At 35.6% G+C, this 23,692-nt stretch overlaps 1 protein-coding gene across 1 annotated transcript in view; it reads right to left on the reverse strand.

Moving 5' to 3' along the window:
• Nucleotides 1-8,646: 8,646 nt before the first annotated feature.
• The window catches only part of LOC145686114 (uncharacterized), a 37,700-nt gene continuing 22,654 nt past the window's right edge, over nt 8,647-23,692 (reverse strand). Inside the window, exon 6 of the mRNA XM_081759081.1 lies at nt 8,647-9,346. Coding sequence (XP_081615207.1) covers nt 8,814-9,346 — 533 coding nt within the window. The 3' untranslated portion in view covers nt 8,647-8,813. The remainder of the gene's footprint in view (nt 9,347-23,692) is intronic.

Raw genomic sequence — 23,692 nt, forward strand, 5'->3', positions numbered from 1 at the left:
TTCGCCTTAATGTTATTATGCAACAACCGGGTTATGCTGGAAGGGGCCACATAAGCTTAAAGCGGAATAAAAACCGCTTCTCGAGTTACATCCGAGAGAAATTGTCTTCCATTTGAACTCAGAACCAGGACTAATTGGCCACAAATGCGATACGTCTACCGACTCACTCACGAAGGAAATCTGATAAAAAAATACGTTGTACTGATCTTTACATGCTTCTTAATATAACTGTCAAGAGTCATTTCAGAAGGACAAAAAGATAAACAGTTGCACAAGTGAAACCATTACACAGAATTACATATGAACAATTTCAAAGTACTACGGAGTACAGAAGAACTTATTTAGTTCAAGTTAGTTAACAACGACTTTTATTGGTCCAAATTAAAGAAATACACCGACTTAATCTGCATATCAATAAGAAAAGCAGGGTTGGCAAAAACCATGGTTTTTATTAAAAAACCCAAATAAACCGGTTTTTTTGGTTTAAACCAGGTTTTTTTGGTTTAAACCAGGTTTTTATGGTTTAAATGATTTGCTCCATATATTCATATCATATATGGACAGAAATAAGTTTGTTTCGCCTTGATTTTATTATGCAACAACCGGGTTATGCTGGAAGGGATCACATAAGCTTAAAGCGGAATAAAAACCGCTTCTCGAGTTACATCCGAGAGAAATTGTCTTCCATTTGAACTCAGAACCAGGACTAATTGGCCACAAATGCGATACGTCTACCGACTCACTCACGAAGGAAATCTGATAAAAATTACGTTGTACTGATCTTTACATGCTTCTTAATATAACTGTCAAGAGTCATTTCAGAAGGACAAAAAGATAAACAGTTGCACAAGTGAAACCATTACACAGAATTACATATGAACAATTTCAAAGTACTACGGAGTACAGAAGAACTAATTTAGTTCAAGTTAGTTAACAACGACTTTTATTGGTCCAAATTAAAGAAATACACCGACTTAACCTGCATATCAATAAGAAAAGTGAATAAAGATACGAATTATTTGAGTCCACTTTGGCTCAAACTCATTTATACATAAATAGATACCAAAGATACTTATTTCACTAAATGCCTCTCGTGGGGTCTGTATGACTCACTTCCCCACACGCACACACACAAAAAGTACGGCATTTTCGATGTATTTTATCAATAGTAAACATTGAAACGAAACAATATTTAAAATTTTTCTTCGATTGCAATTACATAACAATAATAACAACTACAAAAAAATCACAAAATAAACATTTATAAACTTGTAAAAAAAAAAAGTTGCTTTTGTAGTATAATCTTTTTGAGTAATGATTGGGGAATTTAGGTCTGAATATAATACGAATAATATAGGGAGTGAAACGTGATAACCCACAAATGTGTGTTCATCAAGATTTTACAAACACTTACACTTTTACGAACATTTTTTTGTCTTTTGGTTTAAACCAGTTGGTTTTTTTGAAAAAACCAGCTGGTTTAAACCTTGGTTTAAACCATGGTTTAAACCACCTTGGTTTAAACCAGCCAACCCTGATTGGAGTGAATTCTCCATTCGGTTTTATAGAAAACAATGAAGATGGGTAGAAGGAAAGGTGTAAGAGAATAGAAAGGGACCATTGTATTAAGGTAGGTACCCAATAAACCATAGGTACACAATAAATAATGCTACAAGATTTTTTGTATCAAAGCGGACTGTTCAATGTATCTACAAGGAAGAATCTAACACGCACGTCAACACAAAATGGAGTCAGATATATATGTGTCACTAGAAAATCCTCACTTAGAAAAACTGTCAACGAGCTTCACGCCTGGTCAAGATAAAATAAATTGTTGTCAAACCTGGTAGGAACTGCTACAGCCCATAGTCTCGTCGTAATTTCCGAAGGACCATTGTGAAAGAAACTTCATGGAATCTGAAGTCGAGTGTGGCGAAAGAGAACATTTCTCATTGTGGGGCAAAAACCTGGAAATCTTCAATGGGCTGAAAAACAAAGACACTGGACTGCAACGGACTGAAAACGAATAGTGTAGTCCGATGAGCCGCGTTTCTGCCTATATTCTAATGATGCAAGGCCTCGAGTGCACCGAAAACTCAAGTTCTCCACCTGCATTTAGCTGAAGACGCGATTATATGACTTAAACGGAAGTGTTCTTCTTGCACTCACTTATACAGGTGAATGTGAACATTTTTGGAACACCTTCATGACAAATATGCAGCGGACATTCATCTTCCGAAGTTGACAACTGCTATTTTCATAGCGCTCAAAGCGCTTGCACATAGTTTGAAAAATATTCAGCACCATCACTGGATCTCTCAATGAAGTTCTGTCCGGTTTGGTCTGGCTTGCAAAGTCTCCAGGCTTAAATCAAAAAATTCAATCGAAAGCCTGTGAGACTATTCAGGCGCGGCGGGCGAAACGCACAAATAGGCATCCCCATACTTTGCTGGAACTACGAAATCTACTGATGAACAAGTGGATTCACATTGATGTGTCATATTTAGAACACTTTGAAACAATCCAAGTCAGACACTGTTACCAGGTATTAGGTAAGTTCTACAGGGGTAACGAATATTTGTGTTGCGTGTTTATAACCAAATAAATTAAAATGAAAAATGTTAGCACCTCATAAAACATGGAGACTGCCTACAGATATACAGGGGCCTGGGTGCGGCACGTAAAACCGGCCCGTAAAGTGAACACATAAAATGAAATGTAATGTATTGAATATGATTAACTACAACACATAAATGAAATGAAATGTATTGAATATGACTACTCACCTTCACAGCAGGTGCTGAAAGTGTCCTCCTCCCACTTCAACACACATGTGAGCACGATTGAGAAGATTCATATATACCCTTGTCAGTTCTTGTGTTGTAATGCTATTGGTGACATCCTGGATCCTGGTCTTGAGTTCTTCAATTGTGTGTGGATTTGTTTCGTATACCCTTTAACAGTCCCCATAAGTAAACCACTGGCAACATTGCTCAACAGCCATGAACAGAAATGCACCCTCTTCTGCAGGTCAGGCTCCTTCAGTTCTTGCACAACACTTATCCGGTACGGTTTTAACTTCAGTCCCCTTAAAACACGTCTGCAACTTCTCTCACTCGCATGAACCTGTTGACTCAATCTCCTGGTTGACTTTCGAGGACTTCTTGTCATTATCTCCTCCACCTGCATCTTTAATTCAGGTGTGCAGACAGATGGTAGTCTGTTCCTGGGAGCATTTTGAACCGATCCTGTACGCCGCCATTTTTCAATCAATTCCTGAATGGTGCTCTTTGTTGGCACAGAACGTCCTGGAAATTTCTCCCGAAACAAATTCTTTGTTTTCACAAAAGATCCAGTGAGAATGAACCCTTCAACAATGGCAACACGCTCTGGTATCGAATACGGCATTATCACACACTGACACTCACCCGGCTTAACACAACGAGGCCTTTTTCTCAACTGGTTTCGACAAGTTTCACTGGCTGCGGCTGCACGTGACTGCTGCAGGTCACGTAAGTCGACCCGACCTCGACACGCCATCTCTTGGTAGGAAGGTAGATTATTTAAGTGTTGCCAAAAACACAATATACCAGAATATTACGACGGGCCGGTTTTACGTGCCGCACTCTGTATATATATACAGGGTGTTAATGAACTATACCGACAAACGGTAAGAGGTGATTCCCCACATCAAAATAAGAGGAAAAGTTCATATGGACCTATGGCGAAAGTGCATAGTTTCAGAGCTAGGGCTGTCCAAAATCGCGAAAAAGCCAAATTTTAACACTCCCTATTTCGAATTCCAGAAACTGTGGATGATGGTCCTTATCAGCGTAAAGGAAGCCACGCATACCTAATCCAAAAGTGCATATTTCGTCAATTTTCAATAGCTATACAGGGTGTAATTCTCAGATATGCTCTCAATAGAGTTTTCAAATATACCCTGATTTCAAGGAGAGTTCAAAGTAGGCAGAAGGTAAGCCTTGACAACAATGGACATCCAATGCTTCGGAGGGAAGTCGGAAGTGTTAGGAACCGGCAGCTCCATGTTTTTTGTGCTCGGAATCATGTGTGATGCGATGTATTTCATCAAGGTAAATTTCACGTTTTCTTCACTTATAAGCGTGAAAGAAAACACTGCAGCATGCGTTTTCCAGAGTACGAAAAACCGTGCTGCTGAGGATCCTTAACACTTCCGACATCAGGCCAAAGGATTATGTGTTCACTGCTATCAAGACTTAACTTTTGACTAATCAAGAGCATATCTCAAAATTCGGTTGATGGCATGTCTGGGAATTTCACCCTGTATGGAAATACTCTGTACACCCACTGAAATATGCATTTTTGGATTACGTATACGTGACTTCCTTTACGCTGATAAGGACCACCATTCACAGTTTCTGCAATTCGAAATAGGGCCTGTTGAAATTTGACTGTTTTGCGATTTTAGACAGCCCTAGCTCTGAAGCTATGCACTTTTCCCCACAGGTCCATATAAACTTTTTCTCTTATTTTGATGTGAGGAATCTCCTCTTAAAGTTTGTCGGTATAGTTCATTAACACCCTGTGTGTATATATATATACCGGGTGTTTCAAAACAACACCGACAACGTTTGGGAGGTGATTTCTGACACCAAAATAAGACGAAAAGTATAGACCAACCTGGGTGCACAAATGCTTCCTTTCGGAGTTATAGGCTGCCGAAAATATGAAATAAAAAAAAAAGAACTTTAAAGGTCCATAGCTCCAAAACTATGAGACCTGCCGTAGTCGGGTAAAAACTTTACTTAGAAACTAATATGTGGCCTATCCGAAAATACATATTTCAGAAATCTAAGGTACTCACGCAATAATTCTTATACAGGCAGTTTGGTTACGGGCATATAATTTGAAATACTCACCAACTACCTCTATAAAAATCGTTACGGAAGTATTTCAGGATTCTGAAGCATGTATATTTGGATAGAGCACATATTAGTTCCTAAGTAAAGTCTTGACCCGACTACGGTAGTCCCATAGTTTTGGAGCTATGGGCCTTTAAAGTTCATTTTTTCACGTTTTCGGCAGCCTATAACTCGTAAAGAAAGCATTTGTGCACCCAGGTTGGTCTATACTTTTCGTCTTATTTTGGTGTCAGGAATCACCTCCCAACTGTCAATGTTGGTTTGAAACAGCCTGTATATATATGTGTGTGTGTATATACACGAGGGGCGTCCAATAAGTTATCTACCTAGACATAAAGGAATACAGGTAGGCTCATCTGGTCATCATTGTTTTCGATACAGTCCCCATAGAGATATATTCAATTCACCGTCGCCACTTTGTGTGCAGCAAAGAAATCTCAGAGAAAAATATTCTATATCATGGCCTGCAAACCTTGGAAAACAACCTGTTAGGCTTCATTGTCCGACGAAAAACGTTGTCCTCGCAGGTGTTTCTTCAGGTCTCGAAAGAGGTCACTAGTCCATGTCCAGACTGTAGAGAGAGTGATTCAACACTTGAAAACCACCGTCAGTAACTTAACTTCTGCAAATCCATTGTTCGCGGTGTAACAAAAACACACTGCTCATGGCCAATGTGTTGCTCCGATAGACCTCAAATTGCGCGGCGGGGTTCCCCACAATGGCCTTGGCGTTCGTGTCAGGCGTCGTTATGCTCCGCCTCTCTCCGTCTAGATAGATAAGTTTTTGGACGCCCCTCGTGTCCGTATATAGTGAAAAACAATCAGTAATATTATGCTTTGAAGATAATGCCATTCTGTTCTCTGCATCGTTGGGTAGAATTAATTCTGAATGTCCAAGTTTGCACACATATTGCGTGGTATATTCGCAATGATACAATCAATGTTCTCTCTCAATTTACTAATTGTTCGTGGCTTATTTTCATTGATCTTAGTTAATCTCATAGAAAATAATTCAGGGAGGAGAGATCACATGATTTGGTCGGGCAGTTCACATCACCTTTTCTCAACAGAACGCGTCTGGGAACTTCTCATGCAATAAGTCCAGAGACTGATGAGGTTTTCATGGCAAGTTTGAATGATTTCTATCCCTTGTTGCCTTCTGTATCTCTCAATGTTAATTTGCCATAGACTACTGGATATAGTTATCACAATTTAATCTTGCCAATCAATCGGTGTTGTCAAAACATTTCACAAGTTACCACTGGTCAATACATTACATCAAGGGCTGCCAATGATTTTGATTCAGTGACCTACTACCCCTGTCCTTCGGCGGTCGACTTATGGCAGTGCACTTTCATTTCCCTTAATTCACTTTCAAAGGGGAATTAGGAATTATATGTCTTCTTTTGCAAACTGGGGTAATGCTTTTTCAAAGTGCCTTCTCTTTATCAGAGCTAAGGTGTTGCACAACAAACACACTCATTTATCCTTTGGCATAACAAAGGAGAAACAGTGTTCACATTCTTCACGAAAATGATATTTTTCCGTTCTTTTATTCGAAATCAGTTTACAACTGAAACTAACTTAAAAAAACAAAAGTGATTGCTGTGTAAGATTTCCTTTTAGACAATCCCTTTTTTAAAAAAGTTTTGCGAACAACCGCGGCAATCGACTGTTTAGCAAAGGAAGACTGTCCTATCACATTGTCTGTTATTAGATCACACTAAATAAATCTTAGAGCTATCTCATCCCTGCTTTATAGTAACATGGGGTTCCTTGAAATCCCATACTTCACAATTGTGAACACTGATTTTTCCACAAACATAAAACGTTGATTAATTACTAAAGTAGATTAGTGAAAAAAAAAAATGCAGGATCCACCTCAGTACGAGTAAGTATGGCTGCAGCAAAAGTTTATCGACGTCGACGTGCTCTATTTTGTGATGTAACTGCAATTTATATGCATAAAGACGGAGACGTTTGCGAATAACTTTTGTGGACAGTTCATTACGGAATATTGGATTCACAACTGGCAATACGGATTAATTTACTCAGGTTGTTTACAAACACCTTATGCATTCCCTCAGCACGTTCACATGAAATGGGTGTTCACTACAACACTTATTACTCTTTACAACATTTATTATTTCTTTAACCTTATTTATTGATTGTTATATGTTGCTTCGTATTGGAGGTTCTCGGTAGCAACTGCTCTGAAGAGTTACACATCCTAAATTTGTATGCTGCACGATACACACCTTTCTCCTGTGGAGATGCGATTTATTTAAACACAAACAAACTATTTGCTGAGCAAAACAATATATTCACATAATAAACTACATACGTGTTACAGTCGCCAACTAACACTTTGGCTTCATCAGACATTATCTCGACACACGTGTTAGTTGGCGAAACTGTAACACGTATGTAGTTTATTATGTGAATATATTGTTTTGCTCAGCAAATAGTTTGTTTAAGTATATACAAAGCAAAGCTTCTACTTATGGAAAATATTACATGCGATTTATGTTTATTTAGTCAACTATCGTTACCACTAGCCTGAATCCCAAATTAACACAGCGTTCCCATATTTGGATACTTGGCAGTTAGTTTTCCTTTAACTGACTAGCAGTGTTTCCTCCAGGTATGCTACTGGGGTAGCTTTGTCCCCATGAGCTAAGATAATTTAAATTTCGATTGCATGTTACTTGTGCGCTTCCTTCAGCATGTAAGTGAATTTGTGCAGCTCCTTCACACTTTGATTTTACGTATTCCCGCCTTCTTAAAAATTTTCTGGAAGAAAGTCTGCTACGACGACATTTTTTTTCAACACGCTGTGTATGATTCAAAATAGCCTAGCGGAACTATTTTCTTGCTGACTGTAACATAAGCAATTTGATTGTCTTATACTTTATAACAGTTGTTTCCTACATTTTAGAAGGGAGGTTGGAAAAAGAATTATCATTGTGAAATGCAGAATGCAACAATGATAAGCATAAACTCAAATGTCAAAGACATGACTCATTATTGACCGATACACTTCTTAGTCCGGTCGAGACAATTCACCTACACAGCTGGCATTTTAAAATAAATAACTTAGATTCCACACTGTAAGACCAGTTCAAAATATGTTATCAAATTGTTTTCGTTGGTCCAGTGGCTAGTGCGCGCGCGTTGGTTCGGTGCTATACGTGATCCAGGGTCAAAGAGCACTGAACACAGTTCAGTGATTCACATTTCACGAATTACAAAAATATTATACATATTTAATTTATTGGAGTTTGGCGTTCCTTTCCGACATCAAAGAAATATGAGACTGAATTTCAAAGTTTGTTTATATATTTATTGAAGTTTACCTTCCCTTTCCAGCACCGAGGCTATATGAGACGTGAACCTACAATTTAAGATGAAATTCAAAACACTGTAATGCGTTCAATGCTCTCTCAAGGAAAATAGAGCCCGGGTCCCCGTGTACTAAAGGCGCGCACGCGCTACACGTGGAGTAGTGGAGAAGGTGGAACTTGCTGTTAATGTGGAATTCGAACCACTAGTCGATTTTTCGAAGAAAAGCATCCTCACTAGAAATCAAATGCGAGATTACGCATACTGAATGCACAAGTGTTAGCCATTTGGCCATACGAGGTGCTAGACACATTTATTTTCTTTTAGCTGTGGGGATTTTTATTATCATATACAAAATTTCAAATAATTCAAAAATATTAATAATAATATACTGCAATATATAGTTTTTGCATTGCTCTTACTTTATATCTCATATTTTGTCATTTTAAATTGTACATAAATTAGGACCTAAATAATAAAATACAGTATATGATAAAACAGTATAATATAAATTTACATGTGTTTTTCTATACGCATATATTAATTTTCTATGTTTTCTTCAATTTCGTCAAGAATATTCTTTAATTGTCCTCTTCAGCGTTTTGACATACAATTTTGAGATCTGATTAGCATTTTTATTACAGTGGCTTAGCAATGATTTCTTTAAAATCGATTTGGCACAATTTATGTATCGTTTATAGGACATGTGACGACTTGATGGTCGTTTCCTTCTCAACCTCCTCACAACCGTTCTTAGTCTTCCCTTCAGCGTAAGCCACTGTTTCTCACTTAAATGGCCCGTAAGTGATACATTTTGTTGTTTCTTTCGAAAACAAATCTCAGTCTTTAACAAACTCACCAAAGATATAGTAAAAATCGCTTTCAGAAAATGCTTCTGTTCTTTCTGTGACTGGTAACCCACATTAAAAGTACTAGCAGACTCAAGTGATGAATCGGAATCATTCTTTATGTCTAACGGCTCAGCTATAATAGGAGCAGAACGGATATTTTTTGTTGTAGTATCGTCCGAAGTTTCCTTCTTGATAAAGGCATTTTCCATCCGTGATACATATTCTTCTGCTTCTAATCGTGATATTGGCTCTGAAAATATAACAGAAATATCACAAACTTCGCTAGAGTTACTTAGAAAGACATCTGTAAACACTTCAAACATGACAAATAGGCACTTCAAAATAAGAATTTGAACTTCAACAATACACATTATAAAACCACCTTTTTTTTTTTTTTTTTTATTTATTTTTTTAAAGCACTAAACCTCAAATACTATGTTACAGCAATGATGGGTTTTGAATGGATAGACGGCTTAATCGCTGAGTCCATAAGTGTAGCTTTACAATTGCAGTTACTTGTTATTTTCCAGATCGGAACTTGGTAGCTGTTAAGTTTAGTGAATCTCGAATTGCTTCACGATAATGGCTTGTTTATAGAAAGTACCTACTAGAAATAGGGTCACATGCATCAAACACAGATGTGGTAAACATTCGGAACAAGTACGATAAAACTCATTTCTATAGAATCACAATATTTATTTTGTCTTTACTCATTCACTGAAAGAGACTACTTAACTTCCAGAAGACAAAGTACCTATTGACACGGAAAATGTTATTTCGATTTCCGATTAGATAACTTGGAAAATTTTTAACAAGCAATTTCCGAAGCGGATAATTCCTCGGAAAGATTTTCTCTGTTCTCTTCAATCGTCCATCTTTCTCTCATTAAATCACTACTACACAATCCCAATTTATTATTAGCAGTAGTTGTGAATTACAAAGAGATATTTGTTCATCAGTAAATGCAAATAAAATTAGCATCAAAATTTTTAACAAGCAATTTCCGAAGCGGATAATTCCTCGGAAAGATTTTCTGCGTTCTCTTCAATCGTCCATCTTTCATTAAATCACTACTACACAATCCCAATTTATTATTAGCAGTAGTTATGAATTACAAAGGGATATTTGTTCATCAGTAAATGCAAATAAAATTAGCATCAAAATTTTTAACAAGCAATTTCCGGAGCGGATAATTCCTCGGAAAGATTTTCTCCGTTCTCTTCAATCGTCCATCTTTCTCTCATTAAATCACTACTACACAATCCCAATTTATTATTAGCAGTAGTTATGAATTACAAAGGGATATTTGTTCATCAGTAAATCCAAATAAAATTAGCATCAAAATTTTTAACAAGCAATTTCCGAAGCGGATAATTCCTCGGAAAGATTTTCTCCGTTCTCTTCAATCGTCCATCTTTCTCTCATTAAATCACTACTACACAATCCCAATTTATTATTAGCAGTAGTTATGAATTACAAAGGGATATTTGTTCATCAGTAAATCCAAATAAAATTAGCATCAAAATTTTTAACAAGCAATTTCCGAAGCGGATAATTCCTCGGAAAGATTTTCTCTGTTCTCTTCAATCGTCCATCTTTCTCTCATTAAATCACTACTACACAATCCCAATTTATTATTAGCAGTAGTTATGAATTACAAAGGGATATTTGTTCATCAGTAAATGCAAATAAAATTAGCATCAAAATTTTTAACAAGCAATTTCCGAAGCGGATAATTCCTCGGAAAGATTTTCTCCGTTCTCTTCAATCGTCTATCTTTCATTAAATCACTACTACACAATCCCAATTTATTATTAGCATTAGTTATGAATTACAAAGGGATATTCGTTCATCAGTAAATGCAAATAAAATTAGCATCAACATTTTTAACAAGCAATTTCCGAAGCGGATAATTCCTCGGAAAGATTTTCTCCGTTCTCTTCAATCGTCCATCTTTCTCTCATTAAATCACTACTACACAATCCCAATTTATTATTAGCAGTAGTTATGAATTACAAAGAGATATTTGTTCATCAGTAAATGCAAATAAAATTAGCATCAAAATTTTTAACAAGCAATTTCCGAAGCGGATAATTCCTCGGAAAGATTTTCTCCGTTCTCTTCAATCGTCCATCTTTCATTAAATCACTACTACACAATCCCAATTTATTATTAGCATTAGTTATGAATTACAAAGGGATATTTGTTCATCAGTAAATGCAAATAAAATTAGCATCAAAATTTTTAACAAGGAATTTCCGAAGCGGATAATTCCTCGGAAAGATTTTCTCCGTTCTCTTCAATCGTCCATCTTTCATTAAATCACTACTACACAATCCCAATTTATTATTAGCATTAGTTATGAATTACAAAGGGATATTTGTTCATCAGTAAATGCAAATAAAATTAGCATCAACATTTTTAACAAGCAATTTCCGAAGCGGATAATTCCTCGGAAAGATTTTCTCCGTTCTCTTCAATCGTCCATCTTTCTCTCATTAAATCACTACTACACAATCCCAATTTATTATTAGCAGTAGTTATGAATTACAAAGGGATATTTGTTCATCAGTAAATGCAAATAAAATTAGCATCAAAATTTTTAACAAGCAATTTCCGAAGCGGATAATTCCTCGGAAAGATTTTCTCCGTTCTCTTCAATCGTCCATCTTTCTCTCATTAAATCACTACTACACAATCCCAATTTATTATTAGCAGTAGTTGTGAATTACAAAGGGATATTTGTTCATCAGTAAATGCAAATAAAATTAGCATCAAAATTTTTAACAAGCAATTTCCGAAGCGGATAATTCCTCGGAAAGATTTTCTCCGTTCTCTTCAATCGTCCATCTTTCTCTCATTAAATCACTACTACACAATCCCAATTTATTATTAGCAGTAGTTGTGAATTACAAAGGGATATTTGTTCATCAGTAAATGCAAATAAAATTAGCATCAAAATTTTTAACAAGCAATTTCCGGAGCGGATAATTCCTCGGAAAGATTTTCTCCGTTCTCTTCAATCGTCCATCTTTCTCTCATTAAATCACTACTACACAATCCCAATTTATTATTAGCAGTAGTTATGAATTACAAAGGGATATTTGTTCATCAGTAAATGCAAATAAAATTAGCATCAAAATTTTTAACAAGCAATTTCCGAAGCGGATAATTCCTCGGAAAGATTTTCTCCGTTCTCTTCAATCGTCCATCTTTCTCTCATTAAATCACTACTACACAATCCCAATTTATTATTAGCAGTAGTTGTGAATTACAAAGGGATATTTGTTCATCAGTAAATGCAAATAAAATTAGCATCAAGAAACATAGAGGATATGTTTTGCCTCTACTCCATTAAGTTTACCGATTACTTGTACTCAATATTGGGTCCGTGAAAGTACGAGATCGTACCTTTAATGATTTGGATATATATATATATATATATATATATATATATATATATATATAAAATACTAAAATTTTAGAGCTATGTTTACAAACTAATTATTTTCAACTACAACGAACAAATTAAAGGTTTGGCGATGGAAATCCCTTTAACAGTTCCTCGCGAACATTATAATGAATAATTACAAACTGAAATGTTACGCCGGAAGAATTCAGTAAAATATTATAGATTTACTGGTCATATCTTATTTATCTACAGGGAAGCAAACTCGGAATCTTATTTCAGGAATTAAACAAAATTTATCATAACATCAGATTTACCGCAGAATTAGATTGATTGATTGATTGGGGGATAATAGGGACATCAGCAGCGTGACCTTTGTCCTCGTCACGATGGAAACAACTGACTCAATAACACAGACTGTCTACAAATATACGCTAAAAATGAAAGTTACAAGACTAAAGCGTTAAAACAAAGGTAAAAGAATAAATAGCGGTAATAAAATCAACAATAGTAACAATATAATGGAAATGGAAAAACAACGTAAAATAATAGAGGGAAAGAAAACCGATAACAATATATAGAAAAACAATAAAATGAAATAAAAAATAAACCAAAGGCAAGAAACACAAAGACTAATGATAAAACAGCTCAGAGAACGGTATATAAGTTTATACCACGAATAAAAACAAGAACATAAGCAACACTAGGGAAATTATCGTCCAACACTTGACCAAAACAAAACCTGACATCCGACACGGGAAGGTCCCGCAAGTTGTCGCTCAAATCTGATTGCCACATAGCACATCTAATACAGCATTATGAGAAATGAAAATAAGCAAAATTTAAAGTGCTATGGACCAAAAGGATAGGAGAGACAAGGCTTCAAAATTTGAATATCCAAAAAATTATATCATGGAATAATGTACGTTTAAAGTAAATATCTTGAAAACAGTTAAAGCAATCACAACAAAAGTTGCACAATATAATGAGAACAAAATGTCCTATCGAAAACACAGTGTTGCCATAGGTGAAGCAGCGTTGTCAACTCAACATAAAAATATTTTGTTTGAAATAGCACCATATACAAGTGTGCAAAGATTTAAAATGCACTAAACTCATCACTAAACGTAACCGTGAAGTAAATTGGTAGAGTGTCGCACACTATTGAAGCTACGTGTGCTGAAAATGTTGGATGGAGAAGTCTGATATGTGGTAACTGGTAACAGACGGTAACAGAGGAATGCAATAGGAAAAAGTGAGGATTTTGCGTTATACTTCTGTAGCCCCGGTGAATAAGCAGACAACTCGCGAAAACAAAATGATACACGCGAGGAAAGAAATACTACATGTTTTCTAATTCTATAAACTGGTTCTCCAGATTATCTTATCAATATTTGGAAGAGTACTTTCTTGGTTTATGTCTTTCGTGTTAAGTGACATATTCTTTTACTTCCTCTCCTACATACCATATGATTATGTTTGTACACTGTAATATTACCACATTTAAATTGGAAATATAATTATTTTATTACTACTTCATTTCGTTTTTGTCGGCCCGGAAAGCCGTGTGCTCTAGAAGGCTATACAACCGACATATTAGGGATCGCGGGCCTACAATCCCGCCTCGGACATGTTGTACTTTTCACTTTACATTTAATTGTTATCTTTCTCTTTCATAGTGGTTCGTATCCCACTTTACACTACAGGTTCCGTTCTATATAGCTTCAAAGCTGACACAGGACGTAAAAACAGCATCACTCAATTTCATTTTTCGAATGCATCAATATTTTATGACACTGCTGACATTTTGCTATGTTATATTATCGGTGTTACGCATTTGAACTAAATTCATAGTATGAGACCCAGATTCCTTTATTACTATCCGCTGCCCAGGGTTGGCTGGTTTAAACCAAGGTTTAAACCAGCTGGTTGATTATACTACAAAAGCAACTTTTTTTATAAAGTTTATAAATGTTTATTTTGTGATTTTTTGTAGTTGTTATTATTGTTATGTAATTGCAATCGAAGAAAAATTCTAAATATTGTTTCGTTTCAATGTTTACTATTGATAAAATACATCGAAAATACCATACTTTTTGTGTGTGTGTGGGGGGGGGTCATACAGACCCCACGAGAGGCATTTAGTGAAATAAGTATCTTTGGTATCTATTTATGTATAAATGAGTCTGAGCCAAAGTGGACAGTAGTAACTGCCCCACTTGACCGCACTCTTAATAATCCAATTTGGGTCCCCATGCACCATAGTGAATGAATTAGGGATGCTTTGGCCCGGGATTACGTCACCTATTGAAATTTTGCTTATGCTTATTCAGGGGCCATGCACGATGGTACGAATGAATCAGAGGTACCTTGGCCAGGCTATGACGTCATTGAATTGGGAGTATTGGATCAGAGGTCATGATGATTCTTTAAAATTACTAAAAATATGATCTTGATGATTCATTACGTTATGAAATAATACAGGTTTACGAATGCTTTCGTTCCCTTTTATGGCATAAAATTTGGAGATTGTTATATCTTTGATGAGATGGACTAACACTTGTGCAAATGAAATCTTTAGTTTTACGTCCCACGATTATGCCGGTTAGGCTAAAGGCCCATACAGCAGAGGTGAACGCTCTACCACTGTGCCACCGCACCTCTACTGGTATGAATGAATTAGAGGTAGTTGGTTCGATCTAATATGTTCGTTTGACGTCACTGAACTGGGATTTTTAGCTTGGAGCTTATGATGGCTTGTTTCGTTCCCTTTTATGGGTATAAAATTACCAAAACAAGGGTTGATCTCTTTCTTGATGATCTATTACATTATGAATTAGTAGACCCCAGTAGTAGTATAAATTAGTATTAGTATTAATATGAAACTCGAAAACTTTGGAGTTCCTTTGTGGCTAACCGGTTAGCGTATGCGCCTTTAACGTTGGAGACCAGAGTTCGATTTCCGGAAGAAGCTCATGCGGTTCGGATTGTTATCCCTTTGATGAGATGGACTAACACTGGTGCAAATGAAATCTTTAGTTTTACGTCCCACGATTAGGCTAAAGGAGACGGTGACGATAAGAAAGGAATGAAAGTGTGGGAGAAAAATGGAGCATAATGTTGCCCACCACAAAATTACTTTCGCAGGGCTTGAACCATGGACCCCATACAGCAGAGGTGAACGCTCTACCATTGAGCCACCACGTCCCTTATTGGTGCGAATGAAGTAGAGGTATTTGGTTTGAGGTAATGTGATTGTTTGACGTCGGGGTGACCCTATTTCACTTTTGGGACCCCCCCCCCCCACATGGACCATAACGAATGAGTTAGAGATGTTTTGGCCCGGGATTGCATTACCTATTGAAATTTTTGCTTATGTTTACTCAGGGGCAGGGATCACTCAGGAGACATATGATCACATTGATTTACATCAGGAGTTGGGGGGAGGGGAGTATCGCACCTCGTACTCTTTGATGAGTATAAAAATATTAAAATTTGGACGTTTTTTAACTTATCCTATTATCTTTCACGAGACATTTTCGTTGTATAATAGAGTACAATGATTTATTTTTGGGGAGTTATCGTTCCCTTTGGAGCCTTATTACGTTATATGGAGGCATATTTAAAATGATTTCCTTAAATTTGATAAGCACTTTGTGATCCATTTTGTTCCGCTTCAGGTGTGAACATGGATACCTTGTAATTGTCCCGAGTTTGATTCTTGGAAATTTTGAATTTAACGTCCCCGCGAAAGGATGAGAAATGATAGGACGAAACAGGGGAAAACATGTTCCCTTTTAGGGGTACAAAATTGCCAAAATATAAGCGTAAGCAATACGTTGTACCACGTGTTTGGTCTTTTGGCCCAATTTATCCTTTTGGATGAGGTCCTATTACCTTATATAGTTATATGGGCGTATACAGGGGTTCATTATCTTTCATAAGATATGGGTATATTTGTGCACCCCTTTAAAATTTGGGTGGAGTACTTTGGCCCACACCCTTCAATTTTGGAAATTGCCCAATTTAAACATTTGGTATAATAGTATAGGGCTCTAATATATATTATTATAAATTTGGGTGGTCCACCTCGTTTCTTTTAGGGACACAAAATTACCAAATTTTACTGCAACCACGTGTTTGGTATTTTGGCTCATTTTATCACCTTGGATGAGGTCCTATTACCTTATATAGTTATATGGACATATACAGATGTACATTTCCTATTATAAGACATAGGTACGTTTGTGCACCCCTTTAAAATTTGGGAGGAGTACCATAGCCCACCCCTTAAATTTTGGAAATTTTCCAGTTTAAGCATTCGGTATTATACTACTGGACTCTAATATGTATCATGATAAATTTGGGTGGTTCACTTCGTTCCGTTTTAGGGGTACAAAATTGCCAAAATATAAACATAAGCAATATGATGTACCACGTGTTTGGTTTTTTGATCCAATTTATCCTCTTGGATGAGGACCTATTTCCTTATATGGTTATATGGTCATGTATAGAGGTCTATTCCCTATCATAAGACATAGGTACATTTGTGCATCCCTTGAAATTTTTGGGAATGGTACCTTGGCCCACCCCTTAAATTTTATAAATTGCCCAACCACGTGTTTGGTCTTTTGGCCTAATTTATTCTCTTGGATGATGTCCTATTACATTATATGGTTATATGGTTATATATAGGGGTCTATGCCCTATCATAAGACATAGGTACATTTGTGCACCCCTTTAAAAATTTGGGAGGGGTACCCTGGCCCACCCCTTAAAGTTTGGAAATCGCCCAATTTAAACATTTGGTATAATAGTATAGAACCCTAATATAGATCACTATAATACCCCTATGCACTCCTCTTAAGCTTTTTGATAAGAGAGAACCACGATATTTTAAGGTTACCTTCTTGGTCTTGGTGTTAGTTCGTGTAATTTATATCTTAAATAACATTGACGGTTTAGTTAAAATCATCTCAAAATATTTTAGCCAAAATTTTTCAGTGAGTGCAAAGAGGGAATTGTTTCACGGTTAACCGCCAAACGTTATCCGGTTTTTTAACTATTCGATTAAAAATTTATCGGTTTTTAACTATTCGATTAACAAATAAACGGTTTTTAACTATTCGATTAAATTTTGAGTCCACTAATTTCCAGTTATTACAAAAGTTCAAGTGAAAATTTGAAACTAAATTTTTTCGAACTCAAATTTTTCAAATCAAAAATATTCAAACTGAAATTTTCGAATTAAAAACATCAAACTAAGCTTTTCGAACAAAAAAGTTGAAATCAATATTTTCGAATTCAAATTTTCAAACAAAAGAAAAACTCAAATTTTCGAATTATAAACATCGAACTAAAATTTGAAATAAAACTTTTCGAATTCAACTTTTTAAACCAAACAATTTCACACTGAAATATTTAAATTAGAAATTCTAAACTAAAATTTTCGAATCAAAACATTTCAAACCAATTTTAGAACTAGAAAGTTGAAACTAAAATTTTCGAACAAAAAAAAATTGAAATAAAACTTTTCGAATTCAAATTTTTTCAAACCACACAATTTCACACTGAAATTTTTGAACTAGAAATTTTAAACTAAAATTTTCGAAAAATGAAATCAAAATTTTCGAACCAAAACATTTCAGTCCAAATTTTTGAACTAGAAAGTTGAAACTAAAATTTTCGAATTCAAATTTTTGAAACCAATCAGTTTCACACTGAAATTTTTGAACTAGAAATTTTAAGCTAAAATTTTTCGAAAAATGGAATCAAAATTTTCGAACCAAAACATTTCAATCGAAATGTTAGAACTTCGAATTAAAAGTTTAACCTGTTTTCGAACTAAAAAAATTTTTATAACGAAATTTTCAAATCAAATTTTTGGATCTAAAATTTCAAACCAAAATTGTCGAACTGAAAGTTAAAGTTTCGAACAAAAGAAATAATTCGAAATTTTCAAACTTCTTGAAAATATTTAACCATAGCCGTTTACTGATTTTAAAATTTAATTGTCTTGAAGAAATATTTGGGACTAAGTTTTGAGAGATGAACCGTTTGGTAAGCCATAGCCAGACCGAGACATTAATATTGCTTGAAATGAAGTTTAATCAAGCTTTATTTCATCAGACAGTACTAACTTACGATCCGTTTTAGTGCATTTTTTGTTTCAGATCAACGGCCAGCCATAATTGGACTTTTTTTTTTTTTTTGTATCATCATGAAAGCACGCCAACCTTCTTCTGGTCATAGCCGCTACGCTACGTAAAACTCTGAATCCCTACCACAGAACAACCATAAACGCATATTTCAAGACCTTGAATCGAACCTGGGACCATTTTAAGAAAAGGTTACTTACCACAGCGATTCCCATCTGATGAGATCAATCGACCCAGCCAATCTCTTGAAACAATATTATACTGTAAACTAATCAACATTCAATTTAAAGAAATCTTGATTTTGCATTTGAAATCACTCAGTTTTGTCACCGGTAAAGAATGCAGCATTTGCAGATTTGTTTTGCGACATCATTCAAAGCTCAGTTTGCTTCGTGTTCTGCAATAGGATTTCTTGAAAACGTGTTTGTGATGTTAGTTTGATTTCTTCCCTGAGATACGATACCAGTGTTGTGCCGTTCTACTATTAAGGATCGCTGTTTCACAACAGTGCGTAAACTTCATTCGTCAGTCTTTCCATGAAACGTTATCGTACAGCTGATGCTGACACTTGCAGAAATCATCTTAACCGACCTTGCCACAGGAAGTCGCATTTGTTTTCACTACGAAATCCAACCATTCAGCCTATCTTGAGTTGTACTTTGTTATTACAGGAGAGGGAGAGGGAGAGAGAGAGAGGGAGAGAGAGCGGTAGATGTTTAATGTCAACCTGTTGAACATCTTAGCATTTTGTTTTGTTTTGTTCTAAGGAGTACCAAGCATGATTGATTTTAAGGTTTCTTGATCTCATCAGATGGGAATCGCTGTGGTAAGTAACCTTTTCTTAAAATGGTCCCAGGTTCGATTCAAGGTCTTGAAATATGCGTTTATGGTTGTTCTGTGGTAGGGATTCAGAGTTTTACGTAGCGTAGCGGCTATGACCAGAAGAAGGTTGGCGTGCTTTCATGATGATACAAAAAAAAAAAAAAAAAAGTCCAATTATGGCTGGCCGTTGATCTGAAACAAAAAATGCACTAAAACGGATCGTAAGTTAGTACTGTCTGATGAAATAAAGCTTGATTAAACTTCATTTCAAGCAATATTAATGTCTCGGTCTGGCTATGGCTTACCAAACGGTTCATCTCTCAAAACTTAGTCCCAAATATTTCTTCAAGACAATTAAATTTTAAAATCAGTAAACGGCTATGGTTAAATATTTTCAAGAAGTTTGAAAATTTCGAATTATTTCTTTTGTTCGAAACTTTAACTTTCAGTTCGACAATTTTGGTTTGAAATTTTAGATCCAAAAATTTGATTTGAAAATTTCGTTATAAAAATTTTTTTAGTTCGAAAACAGGTTGAAACTTTTAATTCGAAGTTCTAACATTTGGATTGAAATGTTTTGGTTCGAAAATTTTGATTCCATTTTTCGAAAAATTTTAGCTTAAAATTTCTAGTTCAAAAATTTCAGTGTGAAACTGATTGGTTTCAAAAATTTGAATTCGAAAATTTTAGTTTCAACTTTCTAGTTCAAAAATTTGGACTGAAATGTTTTGGTTCGAAAATTTTGATTTCATTTTTCGAAAATTTTAGTTTAAAATTTCTAGTTCAAAAATTTCAGTGTGAAATTGTGTGGTTTGAAAAAATTTGAATTCGAAAAGTTTTATTTCAATTTTTTTTGTTCGAAAATTTTAGTTTCAACTTTCTAGTTCTAAAATTGGTTTGAAATGTTTTGATTCGAAAATTTTAGTTTAGAATTTCTAATTTAAATATTTCAGTGTGAAATTGTTTGGTTTAAAAAGTTGAATTCGAAAAGTTTTATTTCAAATTTTAGTTCGATGTTTATAATTCGAAAATTTCAGTTTTTCTTTTGTTTGAAAATTTGAATTCGAAAATATTGATTTCAACTTTTTTGTTCGAAAAGTTTAGTTTGATGTTTTTAATTCGAAAATTTCAGTTTGAATATTTTTGATTTGAAAAATTTGAGTTCGAAAAAATTTAGTTTCAAATTTTCACTTGAACTTTTGTAATAACTGGAAATTAGTGGACTCAAAATTTAATCGAATAGTTAAAAACCGTTTATTTGTTAATCGAATAGTTAAAAACCGATAAATTTTTAATCGAATAGTTAAAAAACCGGATAACGTTTGGCGGTTAACCGCGAAACAATTCCCTCTTTGCACTCACTGAAAAATTTTGGCTAAAATATTTTGAGATGATTTTAACTAAACCGTCAATGTTATTTAAGATATAAATTACACGAACTAACACCAAGACCAAGAAGGTAACCTTAAAATATCGTGGTTCTCTCTTATCAAAAAGCTTAAGAGGAGTGCATAGGGGTATTATAGTGATCTATATTAGGGTTCTATACTATTATACCAAATGTTTAAATTGGGCGATTTCCAAACTTTAAGGGGTGGGCCAGGGTACCCCTCCCAAATTTTTAAAGGGGTGCACAAATGTACCTATGTCTTATGATAGGGCATAGACCCCTATATATAACCATATAACCATATAATGTAATAGGACATCATCCAAGAGAATAAATTAGGCCAAAAGACCAAACACGTGGTTGGGCAATTTATAAAATTTAAGGGGTGGGCCAAGGTACCATTCCCAAAAATTTCAAGGGATGCACAAATGTACCTATGTCTTATGATAGGGAATAGACCTCTATACATGACCATATAACCATATAAGGAAATAGGTCCTCATCCAAGAGGATAAATTGGATCAAAAAACCAAACACGTGGTACATCATATTGCTTATGTTTATATTTTGGCAATTTTGTACCCCTAAAACGGAACGAAGTGAACCACCCAAATTTATCATGATACATATTAGAGTCCAGTAGTATAATACCGAATGCTTAAACTGGAAAATTTCCAAAATTTAAGGGGTGGGCTATGGTACTCCTCCCAAATTTTAAAGGGGTGCACAAACGTACCTATGTCTTATAATAGGAAATGTACATCTGTATATGTCCATATAACTATATAAGGTAATAGGACCTCATCCAAAAGGATAAATTGGGCCAAAAGACCAAACACGTGGTACAACGTATTGCTTACGCTTATATTTTGGCAATTTTGTACCCCTAAAAGGGAACATGTTTTCCCCTGTTTCGTCCTATCATTTCTCATCCTTTCGCGGGGACGTTAAATTCAAAATTTCCAAGAATCAAACTCGGGACAATTACAAGGTATCCATGTTCACACCTGAAGCGGAACAAAATGGATCACAAAGTGCTTATCAAATTTAAGGAAATCATTTTAAATATGCCTCCATATAACGTAATAAGGCTCCAAAGGGAACGATAACTCCCCAAAAATAAATCATTGTACTCTATTATACAACGAAAATGTCTCGTGAAAGATAATAGGATAAGTTAAAAAACGTCCAAATTTTAATATTTTTATACTCATCAAAGAGTACGAGGTGCGATACTCCCCTCCCCCCAACTCCTGATGTAAATCAATGTGATCATATGTCTCCTGAGTGATCCCTGCCCCTGAGTAAACATAAGCAAAAATTTCAATAGGTAATGCAATCCCGGGCCAAAACATCTCTAACTCATTCGTTATGGTCCATGTGGGGGGGGGGGGTCCCAAAAGTGAAATAGGGTCACCCCGACGTCAAACAATCACATTACCTCAAACCAAATACCTCTACTTCATTCGCACCAATAAGGGACGTGGTGGCTCAATGGTAGAGCGTTCACCTCTGCTGTATGGGGTCCATGGTTCAAGCCCTGCGAAAGTAATTTTGTGGTGGGCAACATTATGCTCCATTTTTCTCCCACACTTTCATTCCTTTCTTATCGTCACCGTCTCCTTTAGCCTAATCGTGGGACGTAAAACTAAAGATTTCATTTGCACCAGTGTTAGTCCATCTCATCAAAGGGATAACAATCCGAACCGCATGAGCTTCTTCCGGAAATCGAACTCTGGTCTCCAACGTTAAAGGCGCATACGCTAACCGGTTAGCCACAAAGGAACTCCAAAGTTTTCGAGTTTCATATTAATACTAATACTAATTTATACTACTACTGGGGTCTACTAATTCATAATGTAATAGATCATCAAGAAAGAGATCAACCCTTGTTTTGGTAATTTTATACCCATAAAAGGGAACGAAACAAGCCATCATAAGCTCCAAGCTAAAAATCCCAGTTCAGTGACGTCAAACGAACATATTAGATCGAACCAACTACCTCTAATTCATTCATACCAGTAGAGGTGCGGTGGCACAGTGGTAGAGCGTTCACCTCTGCTGTATGGGCCTTTAGCCTAACCGGCATAATCGTGGGACGTAAAACTAAAGATTTCATTTGCACAAGTGTTAGTCCATCTCATCAAAGATATAACAATCTCCAAATTTTATGCCATAAAAGGGAACGAAAGCATTCGTAAACCTGTATTATTTCATAACGTAATGAATCATCAAGATCATATTTTTAGTAATTTTAAAGAATCATCATGACCTCTGATCCAATACTCCCAATTCAATGACGTCATAGCCTGGCCAAGGTACCGCTGATTCATTCGTACCATCGTGCATGGCCCCTGAATAAGCATAAGCAAAATTTCAATAGGTGACGTAATCCCGGGCCAAAGCATCCCTAATTCATTCACTATGGTGCACGGGGACCCAAATTGGATTATTAAGAGTGCGGTCAAGTGGGGCAATTACTACTTGGACTCAAATAATTCGTGTCTTTATTCACTTTTCTTATTGATATGCAGATTAAGTCGGTGTATTTCTTTAATTTGGACCAATAAAAGTCGTTGTTAACTAACTTGAACTAAATTAGTTCTTCTGTACTCCGTAGTACTTTGAAATTCTTCATATGTAATTCTGTATAATGGTTTCACTTGTGCAACTGTATCTTTTTGTCCTGAAATGACTCTTGATAGTTATATTAAGAAGCATGTAAAGATCAATACAACGTATTTTTATCAGGATTCCTTCGTGAGTGAGTCGGCAGACGTATCGCATTTGTGGCTAATTAGTCCTGGTTCCGAGTTC

Source organism: Thermobia domestica, chromosome 5, assembly GCF_964235325.1.
Source record: "Thermobia domestica chromosome 5, izTheDome1.hap1.1, whole genome shotgun sequence".
NCBI classification, from domain to species: domain Eukaryota; kingdom Metazoa; phylum Arthropoda; class Insecta; order Zygentoma; family Lepismatidae; genus Thermobia; species Thermobia domestica.